Source organism: Geotrypetes seraphini, chromosome 10, assembly GCF_902459505.1.
Source record: "Geotrypetes seraphini chromosome 10, aGeoSer1.1, whole genome shotgun sequence".
NCBI lineage: Eukaryota > Metazoa > Chordata > Amphibia > Gymnophiona > Dermophiidae > Geotrypetes > Geotrypetes seraphini.
The window spans coordinates 125,565,826-125,593,171 of record NC_047093.1 but is presented as its reverse complement, the minus strand read 5'-3'; the positions used below and the strand labels follow the sequence as shown (position 1 = coordinate 125,593,171).

Sequence of the window (27,346 nt, the reverse complement as noted above, 5' to 3'; positions counted from 1 at the left end):
TGATGGTCTCCAAGAATAGGTTTGGGAACCACTAATTGAACTGCTGGATTTCTTATTTTCGATTAAAGAATAGAACAGATTGTGTCCTCATGCAACCATTAGGACTCATCTTCATGGACTTAAAAGTTCAGGTCTAAATATTTTTGTCAGTCTCAAAGTGTTATATCATCAATGGTAAATATTTGCAATTGCCAGAGTAGTACAAGATGAGACCAACAGCTTTATGCAAACTAAACACACTTTAAAACACTGATGCATGTTCTGTACAGAATCCAGATTTGAAATCCAGCTGGTGCTTGGACTCCAAAAAGATGTTTGAATGAAACATAGGTGACATGGTTGAACCCCATTCAAGAATTTTCAAATGGAACAGCAAAGGAAAATCTGGTGGTTTCTGAACTTCTGCATGATAAGGACAACAGATTGAACTGTTTCTAAAGGATATGGATATCTTTAATGTGAAGAAGTGCAGAAAACCAAAGGAGATATACAAGCCAAGAAGAGAGAGATTGATAAGTACAGCTCAGGAGACTTTAGGGTAATGATGTCTGAGGGATCTCAAGGTGATAAAAAATGCAACAAGGTGGTTGCTGTAGCTAGAAGAATGCTGGGTTGCATATGGAGGGGTATAACTAGAAGAAAGGAGGTGTTGATGCCTATAATAGATTAAGGGGTTTTCTCTCCCCCCAGGTATCAGGAGGTGGTAATCAAATGTGGAACTATAGGTCCCAGCATGCACTAGGCTATGGAGCTCAGTGTTGAGTCACAGGGGCGGGACTCACAGGAGAGAGGTATTTCTCCCCAGGCTGGGTTTATTCTACAGAGGACTCCAAGGGAAAAAGAGGAACTCTCGTGTTTTTCCTAGAAGTAGGCAGAGGCAAATCTTGGGAAAACAGACTGTATGCCTGTATGTACTGGCTGAGGTAAGCCAAATTAGTTCTATTTTGTGTGAGGTAAACAAAGTGTTTTTGTTTCTGTGCAAAGTGTGTGTTAATTGTGCTTAGCAAGCCAGGCTAGCTAGCCACATTTGGTGTTTCTTGCTGGTGTGAGGAGGATTCCTGTGTCAGTGGCGTACCAAGGGGGGTGGGGGTGGGGGGGGGCGGTCCGCCCCAGGTGCAAGCCATGAGGGGGTGCTCCCGGCCTTGGAGTCATGGACCGGGAGCTTCCCTTCTCATGGCCCGACCCCAAGGCTTTCGCCTCCCTTTGCGATTCCTCTTCAAGCAACCTGCAGAAAGGATTGCGAGTACTTCAGCGATCCTTGCAGGTTGCCATAGGCCTCCCTAGTTGTCCCTCTGCTGCGATCCCGCCCCTCCTCTGACGTCCTAGTTCACACTTGCTGTCTAACATCAGCTGTCTAATATTACATTACATTACATTACATTACATTAGGGATTTCTATTCCGCCATTACCTTGCGGTTCAAGGTGGATTACAAATGGATTGTCAGGACATTAGAAGTATTTAGGGAGTAGTTTGTACATTTCTTTGAGTTGCTAAGGATTATATTTGAATTGTAATGGTATTAGAAGTACATATGGAGTAGTTGCAGGTGATGCTTGGGACATTTCAGATTGAGTTAGTTCGGTTTTATGTGTTTTTTTGAATAGAAGGGTTTTTATTTCTTTTTTGAAGGTCTGTGGTCGAGGTCAATAGGTTGTAGAGTTGGGGGTCGAGTGTTGCAGCTCGAGTGGCTAGGAGGTTGTCGTACAGTCGTTTTCTTTTGACGTTTTTGGTTGGAGGGTGTGTGAATGGTGCGCGAGTTCTCCTTTGTCTGGTTACGGTGGATTGAACTAGTCGGTTGTTCCAATAGGCTGGGCTGTCTCCGTTTATTGCTTTAAATAGTAGGCAGGAGAATCTGAAGTGTATTCTCGCTTGTATTGGGAGCCAGTGTGAATCGTGGTATGCCTCTGTGATGTATAAAGGGAACATACTCTTAATAGAATAGTGCTAAGTGCTGCATCCCACTATCATGCAGAATAAAAAAACAAGGGCTTTCACTCTTATGGGATCTTCAGACCACCACCGAGTAGTGTAACTTCAAGTGGTATCAATCCTCATTAGTCCCAGTAGGTTTTTAGTAAGCCACACTTTCTCTTGTTTTAAACTTTTTTTTCTTTTTTCCTTATATTTCACTTTATCATTTCATTTCATTTAGTGTATAAATAGTTCTAAATAAATGCATATGTCTTCATAGTTGCATTATTTAACTTCCAAACAGTACTTAGCTTTTTCAAGGGCTCATCCCCTTATTGCCGACGCGTTTCGCAAGGTGAAGTTAAAACACAGCCACAGCATAAGAGTCCTCTGCGATTTTAAAACAGGAACTCTTACCATAACAGGTTATACTGAACATACACCGTTGCCGGTCCAAAGCCAAAGTGGCCGCGACGTTTTCTTTTACTGCATTTAAATAGAAGGAATCCCCTTAGCGTCACCACGACTACCCTCCTATCCACACCATCCCTTGTGTCCAACTTCTCTCCCTTTCTGTTCCTTTCCACATCTCTCCTCTGTTTTTAGATCATTATTTGTTCCCATCCCCCACCCTCATTCTGGCATATCTACGTCTCTTTGGACCCCTCTTTCCTTCACTCCGTGTACTTCTACCCCAGGGCCGTCCCCCTCAAAGGCCTTCATGTTTCCCCCCTTCTTTCTAGCATCCTCTGGCTTCCTGGTCTCACTTTCAAAGCAGCCTGCAGAGGATCGCTGGTCGGCTGTAGCGATCCTAGCAGGCTGTCATCAGGACCACGGCAGAGGGAACGTGCTGTGGAGGCAACGGCAGCCTGCTAGGATCGCTACAAGCCGACCGGCGATCCTCTGCAGGCCGAAGGTGAGACCAGGAAGCCGGGAGAGAGATGGTGGACAATGAGATGGAGGTAGGGAGGGAAGGAACAGGGTGTTTTCTTGCGGTCCAGATTCAGCAGGCAGGCCTCTGACGTCATGGCAATGGGGAAGTTGGCATGCACAACTGTGTGGACTCCTCCCAGTGCCAGGAGCAGAGAGCTGCTATTGGTTCTTAGAGCGGAGAGTTACCATTGGCTCTTTTGAAAGATTCAGTTAAGTGTTCAGAGCTCAGAAGACAGTTGGGCTCTGAAGGGGGAGGAGGGAGAAACGGTCTCTCTCTCTGGTTAATAGTTTTGTGGGAGCCGGCAGAGAATTTCTCTTAAGAATAAAGAGCCCAAAGGTGAAAAAGTACAGATCTATCAAAAATCAAATGGAATTCTTTTCCGTACCACAGAGAGGGAATTAATAAATATATGAGGTCATGTGACCAACTGCACATCAAGCCATCCATTATATGGTCCTCAGTAATATGCAGCTCCGAGTTGTAAGCTTGAAAACCCAGAAGCGTAAATTAAACATAACACATCCCCGGACCTAATTGTGTGAGAAGTGCTGTAAATGAAGTCAACACAATGTGATCCCAGTCAAAAAGTAGACTTTACTCAGGGGATTTCTCTAAGCAGCTGACTACTTCTCTACATATGCCTCAGTGTCCCCAAACCCTTAATATACTGGTAAAGGGAGAATCTCTATTTGTCCTTTTTATTCTCCTTCTGACCTGCCTTCTGTACACATAACCAGCCACAGGGCCTACACTGGGTTGTTTGTTTTTTAGCTTCTGCTGCTTCACTATCCTAAAATCTTAACTCTACACTTCTCCCTCCGTATTCACTGTGATGGGAGATTAACAGACCCGCGAATACAGAAAAAAACGCAAATAACTTTTTCATATGTTATTCGCTGTTTTCTATTAAAAACCCATCGTGAATATGGTGAAACCACGAATAACATGGTGGAAGACCTGGCCTGTTCCTGAAGGGGAGGCAAAACACGGTGAAGAAAGTGCCGGGAATCGGCGATTTTTCTCTGTAAACTCTTGGAATCAGCAATTTCTCTATGCAAGCTGACATAATTTGGGGGGGAGGAGCCAGCAAGCTAAAAACCGCGAATAATCGAAACCGTGAATGCTGAAACCGCAAATACGGAGGGAGAAGTGTATAATGAGTTGGGGATATAAATGCTGAGGTCTTTCCACTCTCCACGTATGAGTATTTCCTATAACAAGAGTTAAATGATTTTAGGATATTGAAGCAGTCAACATATCCTTATTTAAAGAATTTGTGAATGGAAATTTTGAACTTTTTGATGTGATACAAATCTGCTCCACATTTTGATCATTGTCTTGATTATTAACCAATACACTTCTCCCTCGTTATTCGCGGGGGATGGGGGCAGAGCCGGACCGCGAATGGCAAAAAACCGCAAATATCTGGCTCTGATCCACCCCTGCCTCCCTTCCGCCTTCCCCTGGCATCCCGGCCTTACTTGGTGGTCTAGCTGGTTTTCGGGGCAGGAGCAATCTTCCTATGAGACTACGGGAACTCCCCACAGCCATTTCCTAATAGCTATCTGCATGGGGCAGGAGCGTAGGAAGATCGCTCCTGCCCCGAAAACCAGCTAGAAAACCATATTTTTGTCTTCCCCCCGGATCCCGGGGGGAAGACAAAAATATGGGGGGGAGGGTTTCCTCCCCCCCCCAAAATAAATTGCGATTATGTAAAATCGCGAGTAGGGAAACCGCAAATGGGGAGGGGGAAGTGTAAATTTGTATTCAAGGTTACAGGGGGGGATTGATTCACTCAAGATCAAAAGTAGCAGTGAGATTTGAATCCTGGCTTCCTAGGCTCTCGGCCCACTGATCTAACCATTAAGCTACCTGGGGCAATAAAATATCCTTTTTCCAATAGTGGACAATCCAGGTCATAGGTACCTGACAAGATCCCAAAAGAGTACAACATGATTTTATGTTGCTTGTCCTAGGAACAAGCAAAGGATTTTCCCATGTCCATCTTAATAATGGCTTATGGCCTTCTGTTTTAGGAAATTATCCAAACTAACTGCTTTCACCACATTCTCTGGCTTTCTTTCTGCACAACCAAAGCAGCTTACATAGTATATACAACAATTTTTCCAGTCCCTTGAGGGCTTATAGTTTAAGCTTTTGTTCTTGGATCAATGGAGGGTTGAGTGACTTACCCAGGATCACAAGGAACTATAGTAGGAATCACACCTGCTTCTCAGCCCACTACATTAACCATTAGGCTACTCCTTCACTCCTGCAATAGGCCAGCTTTAATAATTAGGGCAGGCTCCTTGCTAACTTGACTGCTGGTACCATAGAATAGACAGTAAAGTGCACCAATATATAGAGTATAGGAGATTAGGGCCTATCCTACTGGGTGTATGGAAGGGTTCTACGACCACTGGCGTAGGTGATGGTTGCTGGATCGATAAGAGTGGGCTGGCAGACAAATGTTGGGGAACACTTTACCATGAAAGTGTTTTGGAATGAAGGAGGAGGAACATTTGTGAGTGGAAGTCAGACAGGAGGGTAGGTTAGGTAGAGATTTTCCTGAACAGTTATTTGTTAGCCTAGGGGTCTGTGATTTACTATGGTAAGAGGTGTTTCACCAATGTAAACTTGATACTGATATCTCTCATACTGTAATGCATCGCCTCCCTTTTCATCTTTGGAAATTTCATATAGTTGGTCCTCCACAAAATGTCTGACTGATGATCAGGGTTTTATTACTTTTAAAACACACACAAACACTTATAACTATAGCATTTTTTACTGCAGTCTTGCTGTTCATCTTGAGCATAATTTGGAAAGTGAATTATAAATGAAAAATAAAATGACTTTCTCTCATTGCCTGGATTCTTCTGCCCTCTATTGACCACTTAAGATAAAACATAAAGCCATTGAATTTTTTTCTTTTAAAATTTATTCATTGACCCCCCCCCTTTACAAAGCTGTAACTGATATTTTAACTGGCTGTAAACTAGGTAAAGTTATCCAAAAACTTTAGCCAGATTCAGCAGACAAAAGGGTAAATCAGATAACAGAAGTTGATATAGTATATCTAGATTTTCAGAAAGCTTTTGATAAAGTTCCTCACGAGAGGCTCCTGAGAAAATTGAAGTGTCATGGGATAGGTGGTAAAGTTCAGTTGTGGATTAGGAATTGGTTATCGGATAGAAAACAGAGGGTAGGGTTAAATGGTCATTTTTCTCAGTGGAGGAGAGTAAACAGTGGAGTGCCACAAGGGTCTGTACTGGGACCGGTGCTATTTAACTTATTTATAAATGATCTGGAAATTGGAACGACGAGTGAGGGGATTAAATTTGCAGATGACACTAAACTGTTCAAAGTTGTTAAAACGCATGCGAATTGTGAAAAATTGCAGGTGGACCTTAGGAAACTGGAAGACTGGGCATCCAAATGGCAGATGAAATTTAATGTGGACAGATGCAAAGTGATGCACGTTGGGAAGAATAACCTGAATCACAGTTACCGGATGCTAGCACCCAAGAAAAGGATCTGGGTGTTATCGTAGACAATACGATGAAATCTTCTGCCCAATGTGCAGCGGCTGCCAAAAAAGCAAATAGGATGCTAGGAATTATTTAAAAAGTTTGGTTAACAAGACTAAGAATGTTATAATGACCCTGTATTGCTCCATGGTGCGACCTCATCTGGAGTATTGCGTTCAATTCTGGTCTAAAATATAGTGGCACTAGAAAAGGTTCAAAGAAGAGTGACCAAGATGGTAAAGGGGATGGAACTCCTCTCGTATGAAGAAAGACTAAAACGGTTAGGGCTCTTCAGCTTGGAAAAGAGACGGCTGAGGGGAGATAGGATTGAAGTCTACAAAATCCTGAGTTGAGTATAATGGGTTCAAGTGGATTCATTTTTCACTCCGTCAAAAATTACAAAGACTAGGAAACACTTGATGAAGTTATAGGGAAATGCTTTTAAAACCAATAGGAAGAATTTTTTTTTTTCACTCATGGAATAGTTAAGCTCTGGAACGCGTTGCCAGAAGATGTGGTAAGAGCGGATAGCGTAGCTGGTTTTAAGAAAGGTTTGTACAAGTTCCTGGAAGAAAAGTCTATAGTCTGTTATTGAAAAAGACACAGGGGAAGCCACTGCTTGTCCTGTATCAGTAGCATGGAATGTTGCTACTCCTTGGGTTTTGGCCAGGTACTAGTGACCTGGATTGGCCACCGTGAGAACGGGCTACTGGGCATGATGGACCATTGGTCTGACCCAATAAGGCTATTCTTATGTTCTTAACCAGTTAAAATTATCTGAATAAACTTACTCTAGATTATTATTTGTGTGTCCCAGTTTACCCAGTTAAGTTTAATAAGAGCACATGAACATGCGTGTTGAACATCTGTGAATCACACTCACAGAACACCCCAACTGGCACCGACTGATAATTGGATAAAATTTGATTGGATAAAATACTAGTCTTATAGCCCATTACATTAACGGGTGCTAGAATATATGTGTGTGTGTCTGTCTTTATTTTTTTTTTTTTCTCTCTCCTTAGCCGCTTTCTGTATTTCAGTCTTTCTTTCTTTCTTTTTTTTTTTTTCTTTCCTTGGCTGTCCACCACCACCCCTTGCCTGCTCTGCCTGTCCATTCTCCCTTCCTTTTACCTCCCCTGTGTCCTCCACCACCCCATCACTGCTCACCTTATCCAGGAGAAGCCCTTCTCCCTTTGTTTTACCTCCCCCTGTCCATCATCACCTCCTTCCTGCTCCCCCTGTCCAGCAGTAGGCCTGTCTTCATTTTTCTGACCCCCCTCCCTGTTCATCAGCACCTCTTTTCTGCCCCTCCATTTCCATGTGTTGCAGCATTTCCCTCCCACCCCACTTCCCTGTGCAGTATTTTCCTCCCCCCATACCTTCCTCCTGAACTCCATGTTAAAATGCTTTCTGGGTTTGGCTGCCGTGGCCTGCAGCCACCGCGGCCGACATCCGACTCGGACCGCCGCGGTCAACATCCGCCTCGGGGGGGGAGGAAGAGAGAGAGCAGAGAGAGTACGGTGCGCAAGGGAACGACGACGGCGGGGACGGTCAACTTACAGGAAGGGAGGGAACGCAGGCGGGGATCGTGAGAGTAGCCACCGCTGCGTCTTTCAACAGGGAGCAGGCCAGACCGTAAGCCGCGCATGCGCACTTCCTATGTGTCGCTACAGCTCACGGAAAACCAGCGCACGCATAGGAAGTGCGCAGGCGCGGCCTAGCGTTTTATTATATTAGATAAGCTTCCTGTGTCCTGTGTCCCTTTTCCTTGATTTGTCTCAACCTATGCCCACCTTATTTTTTCCATTCCTCCTGCACCCCATACTTAATCCTTCCCTCCCTCTGTTGGTCCATCATCTGCCCCCCCCCCCTCCTCTAGTCCATTCTCTCTCAAATTCTTCTCTCTTCTCCCCCTCTAGTTCAGCATCTTCCCCCTCTCTACTCTCTCTCTTTTCTCCAGCTTTCTCTCTGCCTCTGTCTCTCTTCCCTCTGCCCCTACTCAAGTTGAGCACCTCTCCTCCCAAGCCAGTTTGGCATCTCTCCAACCCCTCTCTTCTGTGCTCAGTCCAGCATCGCTCCAGCTCCAGCTTCACCCCACTGGGCCTACAGACTCTGCAGCTGGAATCACAGCAGAAACAGCTTGAGAGCTGCTGCACTGGCCAGCAGGGCCTTTCCTCTGCCATATCCTGCCTTTCTGATGCAACTTCCTGTGGGCAGGATGTGGCAGAGGAAAGGCCAGCTAGTGAGGCAGCTTTCATGCTATCTCTGCTGCAATTTCCACAGCAGCATCTTGGTACTTAGGTTTTGATATATCAAGTATCTGATTCCAAGACTGACTGGAAGCAATGGAATTCTGATAGACCATATCTTACCCTCAGAACATACAGTGCCCCATTGATATCTAAGTACAGGATGCATAGAGGATTATTTGTCATACATTATATGTCTGTACCATGGAAAGCTTATTGCACTGGTTATAGTTGAAGTTTAATAATACATTTTTTTTTTTTTTAGATCCTGATGAATTTGAGAGGATATATGAGCCACTGGATGTGACGAGCAAAAAGATTCATATAGTGGATAGCGGACTGACTTTTAACCTGCCCTATCCTCTCATCTTACGACCTCAGCGAGGAGTGGATCTGATCATCTCTTTCGACTTCTCTGCAAGGCCTAGTGACTCCAGCCCCCCCTTCAAGGTAAATAATAAATGACAGCAAATCCACATAAAATCTTTGGATTCAAGGAGAAAAGAATTCTGATCATTTAATTCTCTCCGTTTATAATTCATCTTATTCATCCTATAGAGGTCAGGGATGCAGATAAGATGACTTTTAATGCCCCCTTCCTGTCAGTGTGTAAGCCAGTCACTGTCGTGCACTGACAGGAAAGGAGACATTTTTGCAATGAGCTGAAGATTACTGCCGTGAATTTAATGTGGCGGCAGTTGCATGATTATGGATTGCTGCAACCTCATGTTATTTTTTCACACGAGAAGCCATATGGTCAGTGACTCTTCTGCCTGCTCACATTGTTTGGCTTCTCCCAGGAGCAAGAATGTAGATTTTCAGCAAAAGTCAGGTCAATGGCTTTCAAGAGAGCTATCTGTGAGTTGTACAGTTTACACAGCCCCTCCAGCAGTAACCCAACTTCACGCTTACACCATGTTCTGATATGAAGCTACACCCAGGAACAAGCTCACCAACTGCTTTTATTGTATTTCCCAGCAAAGAATTCCAGAACCCAAGTGTTCAGTTTCTCGTACGCTTTGTGGCATATTCAAACGTTGGCGTATGTGCAAGTTTGGCATTAGAGAATGACACGGTGACAAAATTCATCACCGTTCCCGTCCCCGCGGATAACCGCGGGAAATAATCCCATGTCATTTTCTAGTGTCTATTTCAACCTCGGTCCTTCTACACCAGCATTCTTCAAAGCAAAGCTTGCGGGTCAGTGGTTGTGGCCATTCATACTCTGATTCTTATGGGAGCCAAGGATAATGAAGCCATTGTGACATCACTGATGTGATTGGCTCTTAGGTACTGGTGGAATGAGGCATTATGACATCACAAGATCTGCTCTGGATAATGAAGCCATTGTGACATCACTGATGTGATTGGCTCTTAGGCACTGATGGAATGAGGCATTATGACATCACAATATCTGCTCTGGAATGTTGCTGCTCAATCTCAGCATTCTTCAAAGCAAAGCTTGCGGGTCAGTGGTTGTGGCCATTCATACTCTGATTCTTCCCTCTCTCCTTAAAGAATGACATGAAGATGGTTTCCCGCGGTTATCCGCGGGGACGGAAACGGCGATGAATTTTGTCACCGTTTCATTCTCTATTTGGCATCTCTTTCCTTCACACTTCTTTTCCTCACATCTTGGAGTTCTTGCATGATGGTCTGGACAGGGGCCTTGCATAGTCCTCCCTCCGGGTTCAGCTTGCGGCTTTGTCTACGTTTCGCGGTTTGTTGCATGGTTGGCATTTGGCCTCTTCTCCAGGTGTGGTTCGGTTTTTGAGGGCAGAAAAATTGCTCCATCCTCTAGTACAGCCTTCGGTTCCAGCCTGGGATCTCAAGTCGAGAAGGCTCTTTGGAGCAGAAGCAGTTGCGCAAATTGGATGTCTGTAGGGCTGAGTCTTCCCTTGTTCCTCCGGTGGATATCTGTAAAGCTGTAGTTTGGTCTTCTCTCCATTCTTTTGTGTGACACTACCGTGTGGATGTTCAGGTGCGTCGGGATGCGGTGTTTGGTGAACATGTTCTTGTGGCATTCCTTCGGAGGTCCCACTCATGATGGATACTGCTTTGTTACATCCCATCAGTTTCTGTGCCATTTGGAGGGACGATAAAGAAGGAGAAATTAGGTTCTTACCTGTTAATTTTCTTTCTTCTAGTCCCTCCAGACCGGCACAGACACTGCCCTGTCATTTTTTATTCAGAGTTTTTGCATGAAGAGTACGTTTTTTTTCTGAGGTGTATTTTTGTCTGTCTTGTTAAGGGCAGTTTAAAAGAACAGCGGTATTCGTCTGGCATAGCTGGCGAGCTTTGGGGACGTTTTTTGAAGGCTCTCGTTCTAATCAATATCCAACAGTATTTCTGTGTTAGTTGCTATTCTCCTTCTGGGAGTGATATTGCTGTTATAGTTCACAGTTCTTAGTTTCTTAATTCTGCTTGGCTATTCGTCCGACTGATTGTACTTGGGACTGCACAGCCCGCTTATACTACAGCCAAAATTTTGTGTCTGTCTCCACCTGCTGGTCGTGGTGAGCTATTACCCATCAGTTTCTGTGCCTGTCTGGAGGGACTAAAAGAAAGAAAGAAAATTAGTAGCTAAGAACCTAATTTCTCCTTCTACAGCTTTGAAAGGTTGGATGAAGGGCCTGAAGAAAGGGGGCAAGTTCTCAGGTTTCATTGATAAAATAACTCACATTAATGAAAGCCCACATTGATAATGTTGCATATGCTCCTACCTATGGTAGACAAATGGTTAATGGGGGGAGGAGGGAGTTGGATGGGCTAGCTTGCACTTCATCCACAGCCATTTATCCATGCTGGTTCTCCCTTCCTTTGGGGGGGGCCTCACTTCTTGGTTTCCAGGCATATTTGCTGCTATTTTTCTCAGATAATAAAACTTCACATATTACCTTCTTGTATATCCTGCATCATTCTGTGAACATTAACATCCAGCGAGAACAAGGTAGACTGGCTTTGCAGGTAAGGCGTTTTGCCAAGGTCACACGGAAAGTAGCACGGTTCAGTTACAGGAATTGGGATCCCTCTGGTATGGTCTCTCTGAGATGCTGGAAATCTTATTTTAGACCTTCGGGATGCTTTCCTCCTTGGCTGTCATTCTCTGTTGCTTTGTTTAAGCACACTGCATAAATATTTGGATTCTAACATCTGTTTCTGATTTGGGAAAGTTCAGTGAAAGCAGCCCTGTAGGTCTTTTGTTTTTCTCCACTGACAGCCGTGGTGTCATGCACCTCATTCTTATTAACTTAGGCCACATCCTATATATTTATATAAAAGGTCATAGTTCACTCAAACATTCCTTTTTATATTATTAACTAATACATGTGCTGCGGTTTAGTCTTTGGCCTTACAGTGCACTATCCCTTCCTCTCCCCTTAAAGATCTCGGTGTGGAAGTCCTCCAGGGCTGGAGTGACAGCTGGAGGTACGTTGCTGGCTTTTGCTATTCTGCAGCAGCATGAGGATGAGGTTTGGCTGGTTTGGCTTCAGTATCCCTGCCAGAAAAAGGATTATTTTTGGTGTGCCAAGGGGGATGTCCCCCAATTCACCTCTGGACTCCCCTTGAATCTGAGGGCTGGCTATGCCCCTAGTGCAGACTGTCATCTTTGCAAGCTTTGCGCATGTCCCGAGCAGGGGCTGCTTCTTGTTGTGGAAAAGTGTTCGCTGGTTTCTAGGTGTCTCTCTGTTACAGTGCAACTGTAAACCTCCGCTAAATGAGAAACCTGTAAAGCTGAGTGACAGTAGCCTCCAGCCCTTATGGAAACAATGGAATGAGGCAGGTCTCTCCCAGATAAAGATGACACCATTCAAAGAGATTATATAATTAGCACCCTCCTTAGGCAGATTTGGAAGATGGTTTTTAACCTTTTTATCACATTTTAAAAAAGGGTGAGGTTTGAGTATTTTCTAGACCACAGGTGTCAAAGTCGGTCCTCGAGGGCCGCAATCCAGTCGGGTTTTCAGGATTTCCCCAATGAATATGCATTGAAAGCAGTACATGCACATAGATCTCATGCATATTCATTGAGGAAATCCTGAAAACCCGACTGGATTGCGGCCCTCGAGGAGGGACTTTGACACCCCTGTTCTAGACCTACTGAAAGCGCTAATTTTAACATCATTGATTAAATCCTTTCTACTGTAGTTTTTTATACACGGCTTTAAAGCCGTACTTCAAGCAATGTGTCTACTCTATTTCTTATATTATATTGGCCTTTTTTTTGGCCACAGTTCCTTGTGTTTGATGTATTCGTGAGCAGAATTGACTGGTAGCAGGAGTTCCCTCACCCTCTCTTCTCTTTTTCTGTTTCCTGTTTGCACTAGGTATCACTGGCTTTTCGACAAATTGAGCGTGACAGGAAGCTACCAGGCAGATAGCCTAGAGGGGAGGGAATAAGTTTTATTAGCCCTGCAGCCAAGGCTAAAGATCCCACGAGTTCAGCCTCCAAGGGAGATTTACAAGAAGAAAGATTAGCAGAGGTAAGAAACCTAATCTTTCATTGTGGGTCCTTCCCCCAGTTACGAGAGTTTTACTGGGGATGGGCCGAGATCACCACGGATCGGTGAGACCTGGAAGTGATTCGAGAAAGTTATGCTCTGGAGTTTTTTCCCCCGACCTTTACCAGATCGTTTCCTCTCCTCTCTTTGTTAGGCATCTTGGAAAAAGAGGGCCTTTCACCAGACACTGCTCGGGTTGCTGGATCTCAAAACGGTTGTCCCAGTGCCCCCTCAGGAGATTCGCATCAGCAGGTACTCCATTTACTTCGTGGTGCCCAAGGAAGTGCGGTCTTTCCAGCCCATTTTGGATCTCAAAAGTGTCAACAGGGCTCCCCAGGTTCCCTATTTTCAAATGGAAACCCTAAAATCTGTGATTCTGGCAGTCCAGCCTGGGGAATGTCTGACCTCTCTTGACTTGATGGAGACCTATCTGCATGTTCCCATTCGGGGCCTCCCATCATCGGTTCCTTCGCTTTGTGATTTTGTGAGAGCATTATCAGTTTTGTGCATTTCTCTTTGGTATGGCTACGGCGCTGCGGAACTTCACCAAGATTATGGCGGCGGCTTTGCGCAAGGAAAGCATTCTAGAACTCTCACCTAAGCAGCACCCTTTCCAACCCTATTGACGCAGAATGAGGGGTCCTTCTTTCATTCCCCCCCCCCTGCTCTCTGGCTCTGACAGTGTGGCTTCTCTCTCTGACCATGAAAGCTCTTGCCAGCTTTCATCATTATACAAGCTTCCAGTAAGCCATCAACTCAAGTGTTACTACTTTAGGTGGGCACGGTTTTCTTCCTGGTGTACCTTACATTCTCTAGCACCTGTCCCCTTCTGTCCGTTTTGGACTACCTTCTACATCTCTCTAACTTTGGTCTAAAAACCAAATTGGTTAGAGTTCATCTGAGTGCTATAAATGCTTTTCATTTGCCTTTGGAGAGAACACCCTTAACCATTCATCCTTTAATGGTACATTTTGTGAAGGGTTTATTTAATACAAAACCTATCGAGCAACCTCCAGTTGCTTGGGATCTCAGTGTAGCTCTTTCAGTACTCATGAAAGCTCTTTTTGAACCACTGCAATCTTGCTTCTTCCTTACTTGGAAGGTGATTTTTCTGGTAGCTCTCACTTCTGTTTGAAAAGTTGGCAAGCTTCAGGCCCTTGTCTCAGATCCACCTTGTACAAGATTTTATCGTGAAGGGTAAGTCTTTTGAATATGTCCAAAATTCCTCCTTAAGGCAGTCTTGGAATTCTGCCTCAATCAATCCTATTGATGTTCTTTCCAAAACATACCATATGGACCATACCAAAACTCATAGAAAGTCCTTCCAGTTCTTTATCAACTTGGTTGGTGGACAGTATCTCCTTCACATATGCTTAGGCTGGGCTAATGCTTTAAAACTATGTGACAGTTCACAACCTGCAAGCTATGGCGACTTCAGTAGCTCACTTTTGCTCCTTTTGAAGAAATCTACAAAGCAGCTATGTATGTTTGTTGGAATCTACCTAGAAATGTTGATAGCGGAATACAAATTTTTTTAAAATAAATAAAATGCGGTCCTCAATACATTTGTTCCCCTCCCGTTAATGTCTTGAACAGAACTTCAGAAGAACTTCTATTTGGAAAAGCAGCTTTGCTAAATCTTTTAACCCTCCAGTCCTCTTTAATTACACCAATACTTGACCTCTCCTAGAGTCATGCCTCTGGCAGGTCTGGAGTCCCACATGTGAGAATATAATGCCTTTTTGTCCTCAGAGGCAACAAAGATATTTACCTGTAGCAGGTGTTCTCCAAGGACAGTAGGCTTATATTCTCACAACCCACCTACTTTCCCTAATTGGCTTCTTAATTTTTTTTACTGTACTGATGGTCCTGTACATTGACATCAAGCAGGAAGGCACCTGCGTTCGTGCAGTGTGGGCACAGCCTCAGAGATTTAAAGTGACAGTACACTTGGGAGTGTTCACACTGGGTTTCTTGGATGATGTCACCCACATGTGAGAATATATGCCTGCTGTCTTCGGAGAACACCTGTTTACAGGTAAGTATCTTTGTTTTTTTTCTGCAGTTAATACTGCAGTTCTAAAGGTTTATTCAAATATGAAACGGTTAGCTATTGTTTTGCAAACCTGACATGGTATAAATTTTTATCATGTTTGAAAGCTATAGCTTATTTGATTTAGCAAATTGGTTTACCAGAAATTTAATTCTGATCCATAATTTGTTCAACTTTGTCCCCCTGGAAGCTATTAATACAGTATCCCATCTTACAGTTTGTAGTTTACAAATTTCTTAAATATTTGTATAAAATGTGACTTGAATTATTTCTTGTGTTCAACGTAAACTATCTGTAAGAGTAAATATTTGGTGTACAAGTTTCTTTTACATGGACAAATAAGAATTGGCATAGGGACCATCAAGTCTATCATGATGCAGTATCTTGTTTCCAACAGTGGCTAACTCAGGTCACAATTATCTGGCAAGATCCCAATCAGCAAATCAGGTTTTATGTTTATCCTAGGAGTAGGCAGTGGATTTTCCCAAGCCCATCTTAATAATCACTTGTGAACTTATAGGGAATGATCCAAATCTTTTTTAAACCCTGCCAAGCTAACTGCTTTCACCACATTTTCTGGCAATAAATTCCAAAGCTCAATTACATGTTGAGAGAAGAAATATTTTCCATAGTTTGTTTTAAATGTATATAGCTTAATGGACTGGAATCTTTTATTTAGAACATACACAAGAATTACAAAGATCCTAACTAGAGACTAGTCATAAAAATGGTATAACACATCAAATCAAAACAAATTGACCAGTTTGCATATTGTACCACTGAAGAAAATTTTTCCAAAAGTGGCATCCCAAACTTTCCAGAAGAAAATAAAGCCCAAATATTTGTAAAATATGTTTATTTTATAGCTCATTCTTTATGGCACGCTGCAGAAGTATGTAATTGATGATTAACTCCTGTATCAATCCCTTGGATATTTGTCTTTCAGGAGATTCTGCTTGCGGAAAAGTGGGCTAAAATGAATAAGCTTCCATTTCCAAAAATAGACCCCAATGTGTTTGATCGTGAAGGACTGAAAGAGTGCTATGTCTTCAAACCAAAGAATCCGAATGTCGAGAAGCATTGTCCAACCATCATCCACTTTGTTCTGGCCAACATCAACTTCAGGAAATACAAAGCTCCAGGTGGGTAATATTTTTTTATTTTATTCCACTGATTTTCTGTGGCCACTTTAATATTCCTTCAGATGTTCTGTCTCTGAAGTAGTAAAACTGATATTTTTCAGTACATAGTACATTACATTAGTGATTTCTATTCCGCCATTACCTTGCGGTTCAAGGCGGATTACATCCAAACTAAAACAAGAATTACATTTCAACTTGAAGTAATAGATTAAACGATGAGATAAAATTTTAAGGGAGAATTATGGTAACTAGAAAAATTAGAGGTTTATAGAGTGTTGGATTTTGGGTTAGGATTGTTGTGCTGGATAGGTTTAACGTGTTTTTTGAAGAGTATGGTTTTAATTTCTTTCTTGAAGGATTTGTAATCTGTGGATGAAGATAACAGAGTGGTGAGTTGTTTGTCCAACTTAGCTGCTTTGGAGGCTATTAGGCTTAAACTGAAGACCCAAGTAAAGACGTGGCCTATTGGAGTTTGTTATTAACTCGTTAGTCCACATGTCACCAAGAAATACTAGATAAAAATGCACATCGGAATAGGCGTGTCTCATAGCTATCAGAACAGACCTGCTTTATCAAGTACTCATGAGAAGAAACAAAAAAAGGGGAAAATCCCCACAGATGAGGAGCATCAAGACAATACAGCATCAAGGATGACCAGTTACCAACAGGCAACCCAATGGTTCTTCATTTGCCTTTAGTAATACATTACATTAGTGTCTTCTATCCGCCAATACCTTCCAGTTCTAGGTAAGAGTTGGCCTGGACATTTCCAGGGAGAATACATGGTTAATGGATGAAGTATGTGCAGGATCTCTGTGGAGGGTCGATCAGGTTTAGTGGAAAGGTTTTTAAGTTCTTTCCTGAATGTTTTATAGATGGACGTCATAGTCAGCAGATTGGAGAGGTGGCGGTCTAGTTTCGCTGCTCTAGTGGCTAATAGTCCATCGTGTATTTTTTTGCGTTGTATACCTTTGATTGGGGGGTGGATAAAGTATACATGAGTTCTCCTTGGTCTGGATGTGTTTTTCCTGATTAGGCGGTTGCTCTGATAGCTTGGCCCGTTTCCATTTAGGGCTTTGAATAGGGTGCAGTGGAATTTGTATTGTATGCGTGCTTGTACTGGGAGCCAGTGTGAATCTCGGTGTGGTCATGGGTCCCGTTTCAGAGCGTTAGGAGTCCAAACATAACTGAGCTCTTCTCCTTCTCAGCCAACAGACACAAGAGAAGCTCCCACTTGCACTTCGTTTCTCCCCAGGTCAGAGGTTGCAAATTAAAAAAAACACTATGGACACCTTCTCTCACATCAAGCAGCTTTATGGGGTAAAGAACTAGAACAACTCCTCTCGCCCACCACTTACGAGGTGTTCAGGAAACGCCTCAAAACTCAAAACTGTTCCTGAAATACCTAGACAGTTGACCCGTTCCTCTCTTTCCCCTCCTTAACGGTTCACTGGTCCTCTCCCCCACTTGTTCTCCCTTCCCTTAAGTTCTCTCAACTTGTACTTCACTAATCTTTTGTAAACCGCATAGAACTTAACGGTACTGCGGTATATAAACTGTTATTATTATTATTAATAAAACAAAACAGACCCGCTGAGCAAACTAAAACTGTTTTAAATCTCCTTTAAATGCAGTTTTAGTTTTGCTCAGTGGGACTGTGTTTCGCTTTGTCCCTTGAGCGATTGTGTTTGGACTACTGGCACAGGTGACAAGCCAAAACATGGCCTTGGTTGAGTTTTTTTTAATTTTTTTCCTAACTGTATTAATAAAAGCACTTGAAGAATAATCCTCCAACACTTATGTGACATTGTATAGTTATATCAAACACCCTGTGTCACATAACCTGCCTCATACTGCCTTTGCTTCTGAACAATGAAAGTCCAAGTTGGGTTCTTGCAAAAAAAAAAAAAAAAAGAAACGATCCCTGATAAACTACTGGCAACAGTTGATCTTAATTCGCCTTCCTGTTTAGAGCACAAGATAAAATGAACAACTATTTGGATAGAAAATATTGGACCAGTATCTATGTGATTCTGTTTACATATGTGAAGGAAATCAAACGCAGCTGCTATAAACCTCTGAGAGCAAAAAGGATGGCCCTACACAGCAGGTGTGTGACAGAAGAACAGACGCTCCAAAATCAAAAGACAAGTTTTTTTTCAAATAAGCCCAAGGATGTGCCTTTTGCTTTTGGAGGTTCTGCTTTTCTGTCACATGGTTCTTAACGGTTCATAGACAGTAACGCGGAAGACAAAGGCGCGCGCCGACAACTGAGCGCAAGACGGAGGCGCGCGCCGAAGAAGACTGTTTTTAGGGGCTACGATGGGGGGTTTTGTTGGGGAGCCCCCCCCCACTTTACTTAATACAGATCGCGGCGGCGTTGTGGGGGGTTTGGGGGGTTGTAACCCCCCACCTTTTAGTGAAAACATAACTTTTTCCCTAAGAGCAGGGAAAAAGTTAAGTTTTCAGTAAAATGTGGGGGGTTCAACCCCCCACAATGCTCCCACAACGCGGCGCGATCTGTATAAAGTAAAGTGGGGGGTTCCCCCGTCGTAGCCCCTAAAAACAGTCTTTTTTTTTGGCGCACGCCTCAGTTGTCTGCTCGCGCCTTTGTCCCGGCGCGCTTTTGACCTGACTCCGTTCTTAACCAAGCCCCATTCTTAGGAGGGCCAAAATTCATACAGCTGGAAGGACAGTTCTTTTATGGTTCATTTAATCTTTAATAATGAGAACACTGCCTTTTTTTTCCAGGTGTTTGGAGAGAAACAAAGAAAGAGAGGGAATTTGCTGACTTTGATATTTTCGATGATCCAGAAACGCCATTTTCGACCTTCAATTTTCAGTATCCGAATGATGCATTCACAAGACTGCACGATTTGATGGAATTCAACACTTTAAATAACATCGATGTAAGTGGGGTATTTTTGTTCTTAAAGATACTGTTCTGCTGTACATATTGCATAGTGTAGTGACTATAAATAAGATATACTGTATGAATAGCAAGTTCCCAAGGGACTCGCAGTCTGTTGCTCTCAGCCAAGGATTTGCCACTGCAATGGCAGGATTAAAAAATGTCATAAAAATTTGGGATTCTCCAGGAAGCTGTACCATTGCCCAGTAGAGACCAGTTCTGACTGAGCTGGGAGACCAAAGGAGCAAGAGCGAACATATACAGAATTGTAAAAAGAAATACTAATTGTGGATGGAAATTGTCCTCTCTTTCTCAATCTAAATTAGCTTGTATTTATTTGTGAATAAATATTCAAATGCCGTGGTCTGCTTTTAAAAACACAGCTTTGGCATTTAAACATATGCCAGTACCGGTATCCTGAATTTATGTGGAGAGAACATAAGATTTGCCTCTGCTGGGTCAGACCGGTGGTCCATCGTGCCCAGCAGTCCGCTCACGTGGCGGCACCTTAGGTCAAGGACCAGTGCCCTATTTGAGTCTAGCCTTACCTGCGTATGTTCTGTTCCAGTAGGAACTTATCCATCCTTGCCTTGAATCCTTGAAGGGTGCTTCCCCCTATGGCAGCCTCCAGAAGAGCGTTACAGATTTCTACCACTCTCTGGGCGAAGAAGAACTTCCTTACGTTTGTATGGAATCTATTCCCTTCTAACTTTGGCGAGTGCCCTCTCGTTCTCTTCACCTTGGAGAGGGTGAACAGTCTCTCTTTCTCTACTAAGTCAATTCCCTTCAATATCTTGAATGTTTGGATCCTGTCCCCTCTCAGTCTCCTCTTTTCAAGGGAGAAGAGGCCCAGTTTCTCTAGCATCTCATTGTACGGCAACTCCTCCAGTCCCTTAACCATTTTTGTCGCTCTTCTTTGGACCCTTTCGTGTAGTACTATGTCCTTTTTCATGTACGGCAACCAGTGTTGGATGCAGAATTCCAGGTGGGGGCGCACCATGGCCTGGTACAGCGGCATGATAATTTTCTCCAATCTGATGTCTTCTGATTTTTTTGGTAGGAATAACATTCAACTTCTTTCCTCATAGCTATGTAGATTTAGGACAGACTTCTTCTTTTTTTTTTTTTTCTCTCTTAAACCCTCTGCTCCTCTTTCTCTGTTCTCCATTTCTGTAACTACTGTCATCATTTCAGTCTCCCCTACTCGCAACCTTGGAGTCGTTTCGATTCCGACCTCATTTTCTACACTCATCCAACAAACTGCTAAGGCCTGTCACTTCTGTCTCTACAGCATCACCAAAATTCACCCCTTGCTCTGAGCACACTATCTGGACCTTTGTCCATATTCTCGTAACCTCACGCTTTAGATTACTGCAGTCTACTTCTAACTGGTTTCCCGCAGTCCTGCCTCTCCCCCCTGTAATCTGTGCAAAACTCTGCTGCACGACTCATCTTCTACCAATCTCAGTACACTCATGTCACCCCCCCCCCTCCTTAAATCACTTCACTGGCTCCCTATCCACCTTTGCATACAGTTCAAGCTCCTATTGCTAACCTAGAAGTGTGTTCATTCTGCTGCCCCTCAATATCTCTCCTCTCTTCTTGTACGTCTCCCAGGGAACTCATTCGTCAGATAAGCTGCTTTTAGCTGTACCCTTCTCCACTGCCAATTCCAGACTGTACCTTTCATCTAGCTGCTCCCTATGCCTAGAATAAATTACCTGAGTTTGTTCACCACACCCCTTCCTTTACCTTGTTTAAAAACAGACTAAAAGCCCACCTTTTTTTTTTATATAGCCTTCAATCCATAACCCTACTTCCCACTGTCCATCAACCGTTCCCCTTAACTGTATCCATGACATTCTGTTTGATTGTCTGTCTTGTCTGTTTAGATTGTAAGCTCTTTTGAGTAGGGACTCTCTTCTTTGTGACTTAGTAGTAATAATAGTAGTTCCAATGGAATAGGTGATCCAGCGGGACACGCATTGCTCAATACTGAGAACTAATCTATGATCAGATAACCATTGGATAATTATTGCAAGTCCCTTTTTCACCGGTCCTAAATCTAAACAGATTGGATCAATTTTGGCAACTAATAAGATGTCATCAGCGTAACAATATAGTCTAAAACTTTACCACACTTTAACAAAAGAGCACCTTAGAATGTTCAGAGATTGTAATTATAAAATGTGAACCACTTTGGTTGCCGTACGGTGAGAGATTGGAGAAACTGGGCCTCTTCTCCCTCGAACAGAGGAGATTGAGAAGGGACATGATTGAAATATTCAAAATACTGAAGGGAATAGACTTAGCAGATAAAGACAGGTTGTTCACCCTCTACAAGGTAGGGAGAACGAGAGGGCACTCTCTAAAGTTGAAAGGGGATAGATTCCGTACAAACGTAAGGAGTGGTAGAAAACTGGAACGCCCTTCCGGAGTTTGTTATAGGGGAAAACACCCTCCAGGGATTCAAGACAAAGTTGGACAAGTTCCTGCTAAACTGGAACGTACGCAGGTGAGGCTGGATTCATTTAGAGCACTGGTCTTTGACCACGGGGGCGCCACGTGAGCAGACTGCTGGGCACGATTGACTGACCCAGCAGCGCCAATTCTTATGTTCACCACTGAAGGCAGTATATTAAATTCATTACCCTATATTCCCCTTTTAAGGCAAAACACATTTGAAGACTGGTTGAAATTGTCTCATGTAAATTGCGTTTCTTTGGTTACTCTGAGTGAGGTCATTGTTCTAATCTTGTGATAGGCTTGAAAATGATTCACAGTTGTGTGCTGTCATGATAGGTTATTGGATGACTAACATACGGTATAATATATTGATTTTCTGTTATTTACAGGTGATCAAACAAGCCATAAAGGAGAGCATAGAGTACCGAAGACACAATCCATCACGTTGTTCAGTGTCCCTCAATGATGTTGAAGCAAAAAAGTTCTTCAAAAAAGATTCTCAATGTAAACTCCCAACGTAGACTGCCAATATAGACTCTATATGGACTGTTTCAAAGTACATGGCCTCCTTGAACAGCTCTGTTTACCTTTACCATTGGCTCCCGCCGAATGCTTTTGCTAAGGCAAAATAGGCCCGATTCTATAAATGGTGCTTGGATCGCTGGCGCCTAGCTGATTTCGGGGCGGAATTTCGTTTTTTAATTGGTTTAATTGATGCGATAATTGAAAATTCTATTAAAAGCCAATTAAAAAAAAAATAAAAAACAACCCAATTAAAAATGATTAAGTTGCGTGCCAAAATTGGCAAGGTGCTGGGAGATGCAGTTCTACAAATAGCGCCTACATTTGATTGACGTGCAGTTGGCACCGTTTGCCTAGCACCTATCAGTTTTGGCATCATTTATAGAATCGGGCCCGATACACTACCATAACAGCACAGGGAAAAGTTCTTGACGTGTTACTGTTAACCTAGGCTATTAGTAACCAAGTTCCATTGCATAAAATAGGACCTGTGACAAATTAGCTCGAGTTGGCAGCAAAATAGTCCCTCTTAACTTTGATACTCCCCCATTCCATTATTTTAAAGTAGAAATGTAATATCAACCACATCAAATGTAATGCCTTAAATTTTGAGTAGGAAAGCCCTTGTGTATAAATATTTCTACATGTCTTTGAAGTAGCCAAAATATTATACCTTATACCCCTTTTCACTAAGCCATGCAGCCGAGTGCCGTGTGGCAAATGTTCCGATGCCCATTTGTTTTCCATGGGAATGGGAACATTTACTGTGCCAGCCTGCTCTGTTGTGCTTAAAAAAAAAAAAGGGGAGTACCGTAAATCTTTAAAAATCTTAAAAAAAAATTTTTCTTGACTGGAAAGTTTTTTTTAATCGATAATGTATTATAGGATATATTATTGTAATCTTATTTTTAACCTAGTTTTGTATAGTGCATTTAGATCAGAAAATGAACATTCGTGTTCCATGCACGCACTACTATTATATCATTTCATAAAAGACTCTCTGAATACACAGCCTTTTATAAAATATATGTAGGGCTAGATTCTGTATATGGTGTTGAAAAATCAGCACCAAAACAAATTGAGTGCTAAGCACTATAGTATAAACCAGGAGTGTCCAACCTGTGGCCCGAGGGACACATGTGGCCTCGGTCAAGGGCGATGCAGTGTTTTCCTCTGCTGCCCCCTGGTGTTTACCGTCTTGCCGGCTCCCTCCTCTGTCTTGCTGCAGCGTTTGCGCGGCCCCAGAAACATTTTTTTCAGCCAATGCGGCCCAGAGAAGCCAAAAGGTTGGACTCCCCTGGTATAAACGGTGCTCCGAGTTGGATGCTATTTATAGAATACATAGAAATAGACGGCAGATAAGGGCCACGGCCCATCTAGTCTGCATAGTGTCAGAATTCAGCATGAGGATTTCTACCAACTGAAACCTGATGTAAATCTTTGCACCTAAATTAGGCATGGATCTGCCTTATTCTATAAAATTGCACAAATTCTAGGAACGCCCCTAACCTACTCATGCCCCTCCCACAGCAAGGCCCCCTTTTTTTGAACCATGGGTAAAAATGCATATGCCACGTAGCGCCAATAATTGATCATCAGTGTCCAATTATTGAAGCTAATTGGCTCATTACTTGATCAAATTGCACATGCAAATTGGGCAGACGCCCAAATTTGGGCGCGGAATTTTGAGCACCATATATAGAATTAGAGGGATAGTGCTGTTGAAATAATGTATGTCTTTGAAATCATGAACAGCAGAAGAAGGCATTTTACTAAAGAATATTTTCAAAGAAGAATAGCACTCTTGGAGTTTTGCTTTGCATATTTGACTAACGCATTTTGCAAATCTACATATACTGTACAAGGGGGCCCAATTAGAGAGCCAAGTTGCAAAACTCAAACTTCTGTAATTTAGAGTTGTTGGGGTTTTGTTTTTTGTTTTTTTAACAACCCTAGAGATAAGCACTATTTCCCCCCCCCAAGCTCTCTTCCACTGCCCTTGTCAAAATGAAAAGTTAACTGACAGGCTCTGAAATTTGTTGCTAGCAGATGTGATCAGGTTTGGGCAGGTTCTCGGAGGAAAAGTCCCTAAACTGTTATAGTCTAGAGAAATCTACTGCTTAATCTGTAGAATCCAGCTACTTTTTGCCAGATACTTGTGACCTGGATTGACCACTGTTTGAAACAGAATACTGGACTTGATGGACATTTGATTGGACTTGGTATCGCATGTTCTTATGATTCAAAGCATGTACAAATGCTGATGTTCAAATTTGCCCCTATATACATATTACTATTTTAAAATAGTGAATACACATATATTTGAAATCCCATCTAACCCACACCCAAGATATTTCTCCTTGAAATATGTGCATGCCCCCAGCACATATGTATACCTGACAGCTTTTCTTCAATTATGACTTGTACATGTATAAATCAGTGTTTTACACATGTAAATGGAGCATAGTACCGTATTTTCACTCATATACTGCGCACCCGTGTAAAACGCGTACATGGGTATAGCGCGCGGGAAACTGTAATTTATGTAAATAAATTTTTATATACCGCGCATGCTGCCCCGACTCTCCTTTCGCCCGCCCCGACTCTCCTCTGGCCACCCCGACTCTCCTTTCACCCGCCCCGATTCTCCTCTCCCCCTTGAAGTCCTGTCCCCACCCTGAAAGCCTGATGCCCCCCTCGACGTCTGATTCACCCCCCCCCCGCAGGACCGCTCACACCCCCACCCCGAAGGACCGCTCGCACGCACCCGCACCCCCACCCCGAAGGACTGCTTGCACCCCCACAGCCTCCCGACCCCCCCCCCCAACATGTAGAAGCTCCTACCATTGTCCTGCTGCTTCCTCTTCCGGCGGTCCCGGCCCTTCTGTGAGCCCTGCGTCTGCGCTGCTTCCTCAGAGAAAGGGCGGGACCGCCAGAAGAGGAAGCAGTGCAGATGCAGGGCTCACAGAAGGGCCGGGACCGCCGGAAGAAGAAGCAGCAGGACAACGGTAGGAGCTTCTACATGTTGGGGGGGGGGTCGGGAGGCTGTGGGGGATCGAGCGGTCCTTCGGGGTGGGGGTGCAGGTGCGAATGCGTGCGAGCAGTCCTTCGGGATGGGGGTGCGGGTGCGTGCGAGCGGTCCTTCGGGGTGAGGGTGCGAGCGGTCCTGCGGGGGGGGGGTGAATCGGACGTCGGGGGGGGGAACTATGTAAAATAAAAGTTGTAAAACGCGCTCACGCGTATAACGCGCAAAGTTATGCACGGTTTGTAAAAATCGTGTATAACGCACGCGTTATATGCGTGAAAATACGGTGCTCCTGAGGTCTCCTCCTGTGTAAAGTGAGATTTTTTAAAAATTCATTTTAAAGTTATTCAGTTTCAACGATGTGATGCTGCAGTCATTGTGAGCACATTTTTAATAAAAAGCTCCAATCCATGATTGGAGCAGAAAATGCCAGTTTGAGGCCAGTGCTAAGAAATTAGTAGTGAATCATGAAAATGTCTGCATTGCAGAGTTAAAGCTGTTTGGGTCATTTTTATCAATAATTGCCATCCCAGTAGGTGATTTGCTTTATCTGTCATGCACATGGAGGGTTAATTCTATAAGTGGGTCCCTATTTTAGGCACCAAATATATGCCTGTTTAAATCCTATTCTATAAATTAAGGTAGGCATAATATAAGATGCACGTAGATTTTTACACATCAGCACTTGCTGAGAAATATGCACATAAATTATAATATTCTATAATTTATTTATACTTGCATCTTGCCCATGCTTGACCCATACTTTGCCCATATGAATGCCCACCTGCAAAGTACATGCTTCAAATGACTAGAATGCCAGCATTTACCCTATACACTCAAATATAAACCGGCCAGAATATAAACCGAGGTAACATTTTTCCCCCATCAAAAAAGAGGAAAAAAAGTTGACTCGAATATAATCTGGGTGTGTGTGTGTTAATATTCAAGTGCAGTGCCTTGTCCTGCCAGTTTCTTTACCCAGCCCTACTCCCTCCCTGCCGGGTTCTGTACCCTGTCCCGATGACTTGCAGACCTCCACCGGGCCTATCATGAGACCTCCTTTCCTGGCCACCGCTGGACCACCAGGTCTCATGGCAGGCCCGGCAGAGTCCTGCAACAGGTTCAGGAGGGGGGCGAGTCATTGCTGACCCGAATAAAAACCAAGATCCCCATTTTTTGGGCCATTTTTGGACCCAAAATCTCGATTTACATTCGAGTATATACGGTACCCCCCAAATTCTATATAATGCGCCTAAAGTTGTGGGTGTACATTGGTGCATGTACCGGATGTACGCACACTTCTTAATTTATTACTTGGCCTATTCAGTAATCTATAAAAAGTATATGCCTTGTCCAAAGTGAGCATGGTTACGGGCAGATTGTGGGTATGTTCTTTAAGTTAGGTGCATGTTTTTTTACTTAGGTGCCATTGTACACAGAAGTTAGGTACAGGCATTTAGGCCAAGAAAACCTTGGCATACATAGGATGTGCCTAAACGCTAGGATACATAGTGGTACTTACGCAGCGCTAAGAGCAATTCTATACAACGCACTTAGAATTTATAGAATAGCTTTCATAGAATTAGCACTGCACTAGTTGGCGCCAATTTTTTTTAGAATTTGGGCCTTATTGCCTTAAGGGAAAGTGCTTGAGTACCTGATTTGTAACCTGTTCAGACTGTGGGAGGTAGCCTGGCTATGTCCCGTGGTGACGGTGATCCCAGATATTCAATGCAGGAGCGCAGAAAGAGGACTTAAAAAAAGGTACTGGGGGGCTGCCTAAGGGAGGAGTGCCTCTGCTGCCTAGTGGGGGTATGTGTGCCTAAGCTGCCAATGGACTTTTTGCTCTATAAGACCCTGTCTTGGCCTACCACTAGATCACCGGAGGGGGCACGGGGCAGGGTGGTGGGAATATTTTTTTTTCTTGGGTTTTCCTCCTTTATAGGTGGGTGCGTCTTATGGTCAGGTGCTTCTTATAGAGCGAAAAATACAGTAACTGGTTTTCTCGCACTGAATATTCAGGGTTAGGATGTTAAACATTAACTGATCAGCAGCCATTTCTGGCCAGTTAAATAGCCTTGAATATTGACCAGCAT

The 27,346-nt window shown here is 43.4% G+C and overlaps 1 protein-coding gene across 4 annotated transcripts in view; it reads left to right on the top strand.

Annotated features, from left to right (window-relative positions):
* Positions 1 to 22,505, top strand: part of PLA2G4A (phospholipase A2 group IVA) — a 120,378-nt gene extending 97,873 nt beyond the window's left edge. For all 4 annotated transcript variants that reach the window (XM_033960800.1, XM_033960799.1, XM_033960801.1 and 1 more), the window contains 4 exons: positions 8,895 to 9,079; positions 16,131 to 16,326; positions 19,078 to 19,235; positions 22,093 to 22,505. In XM_033960800.1, the coding sequence (XP_033816691.1) occupies positions 8,895 to 9,079; positions 16,131 to 16,326; positions 19,078 to 19,235; positions 22,093 to 22,224 (671 nt within the window). In that variant the 3' untranslated portion in view covers positions 22,225 to 22,505. The remainder of the gene's footprint in view (positions 1 to 8,894; positions 9,080 to 16,130; positions 16,327 to 19,077; positions 19,236 to 22,092) is intronic.
* The last annotated feature ends 4,841 nt before the right edge of the window (positions 22,506 to 27,346 follow it).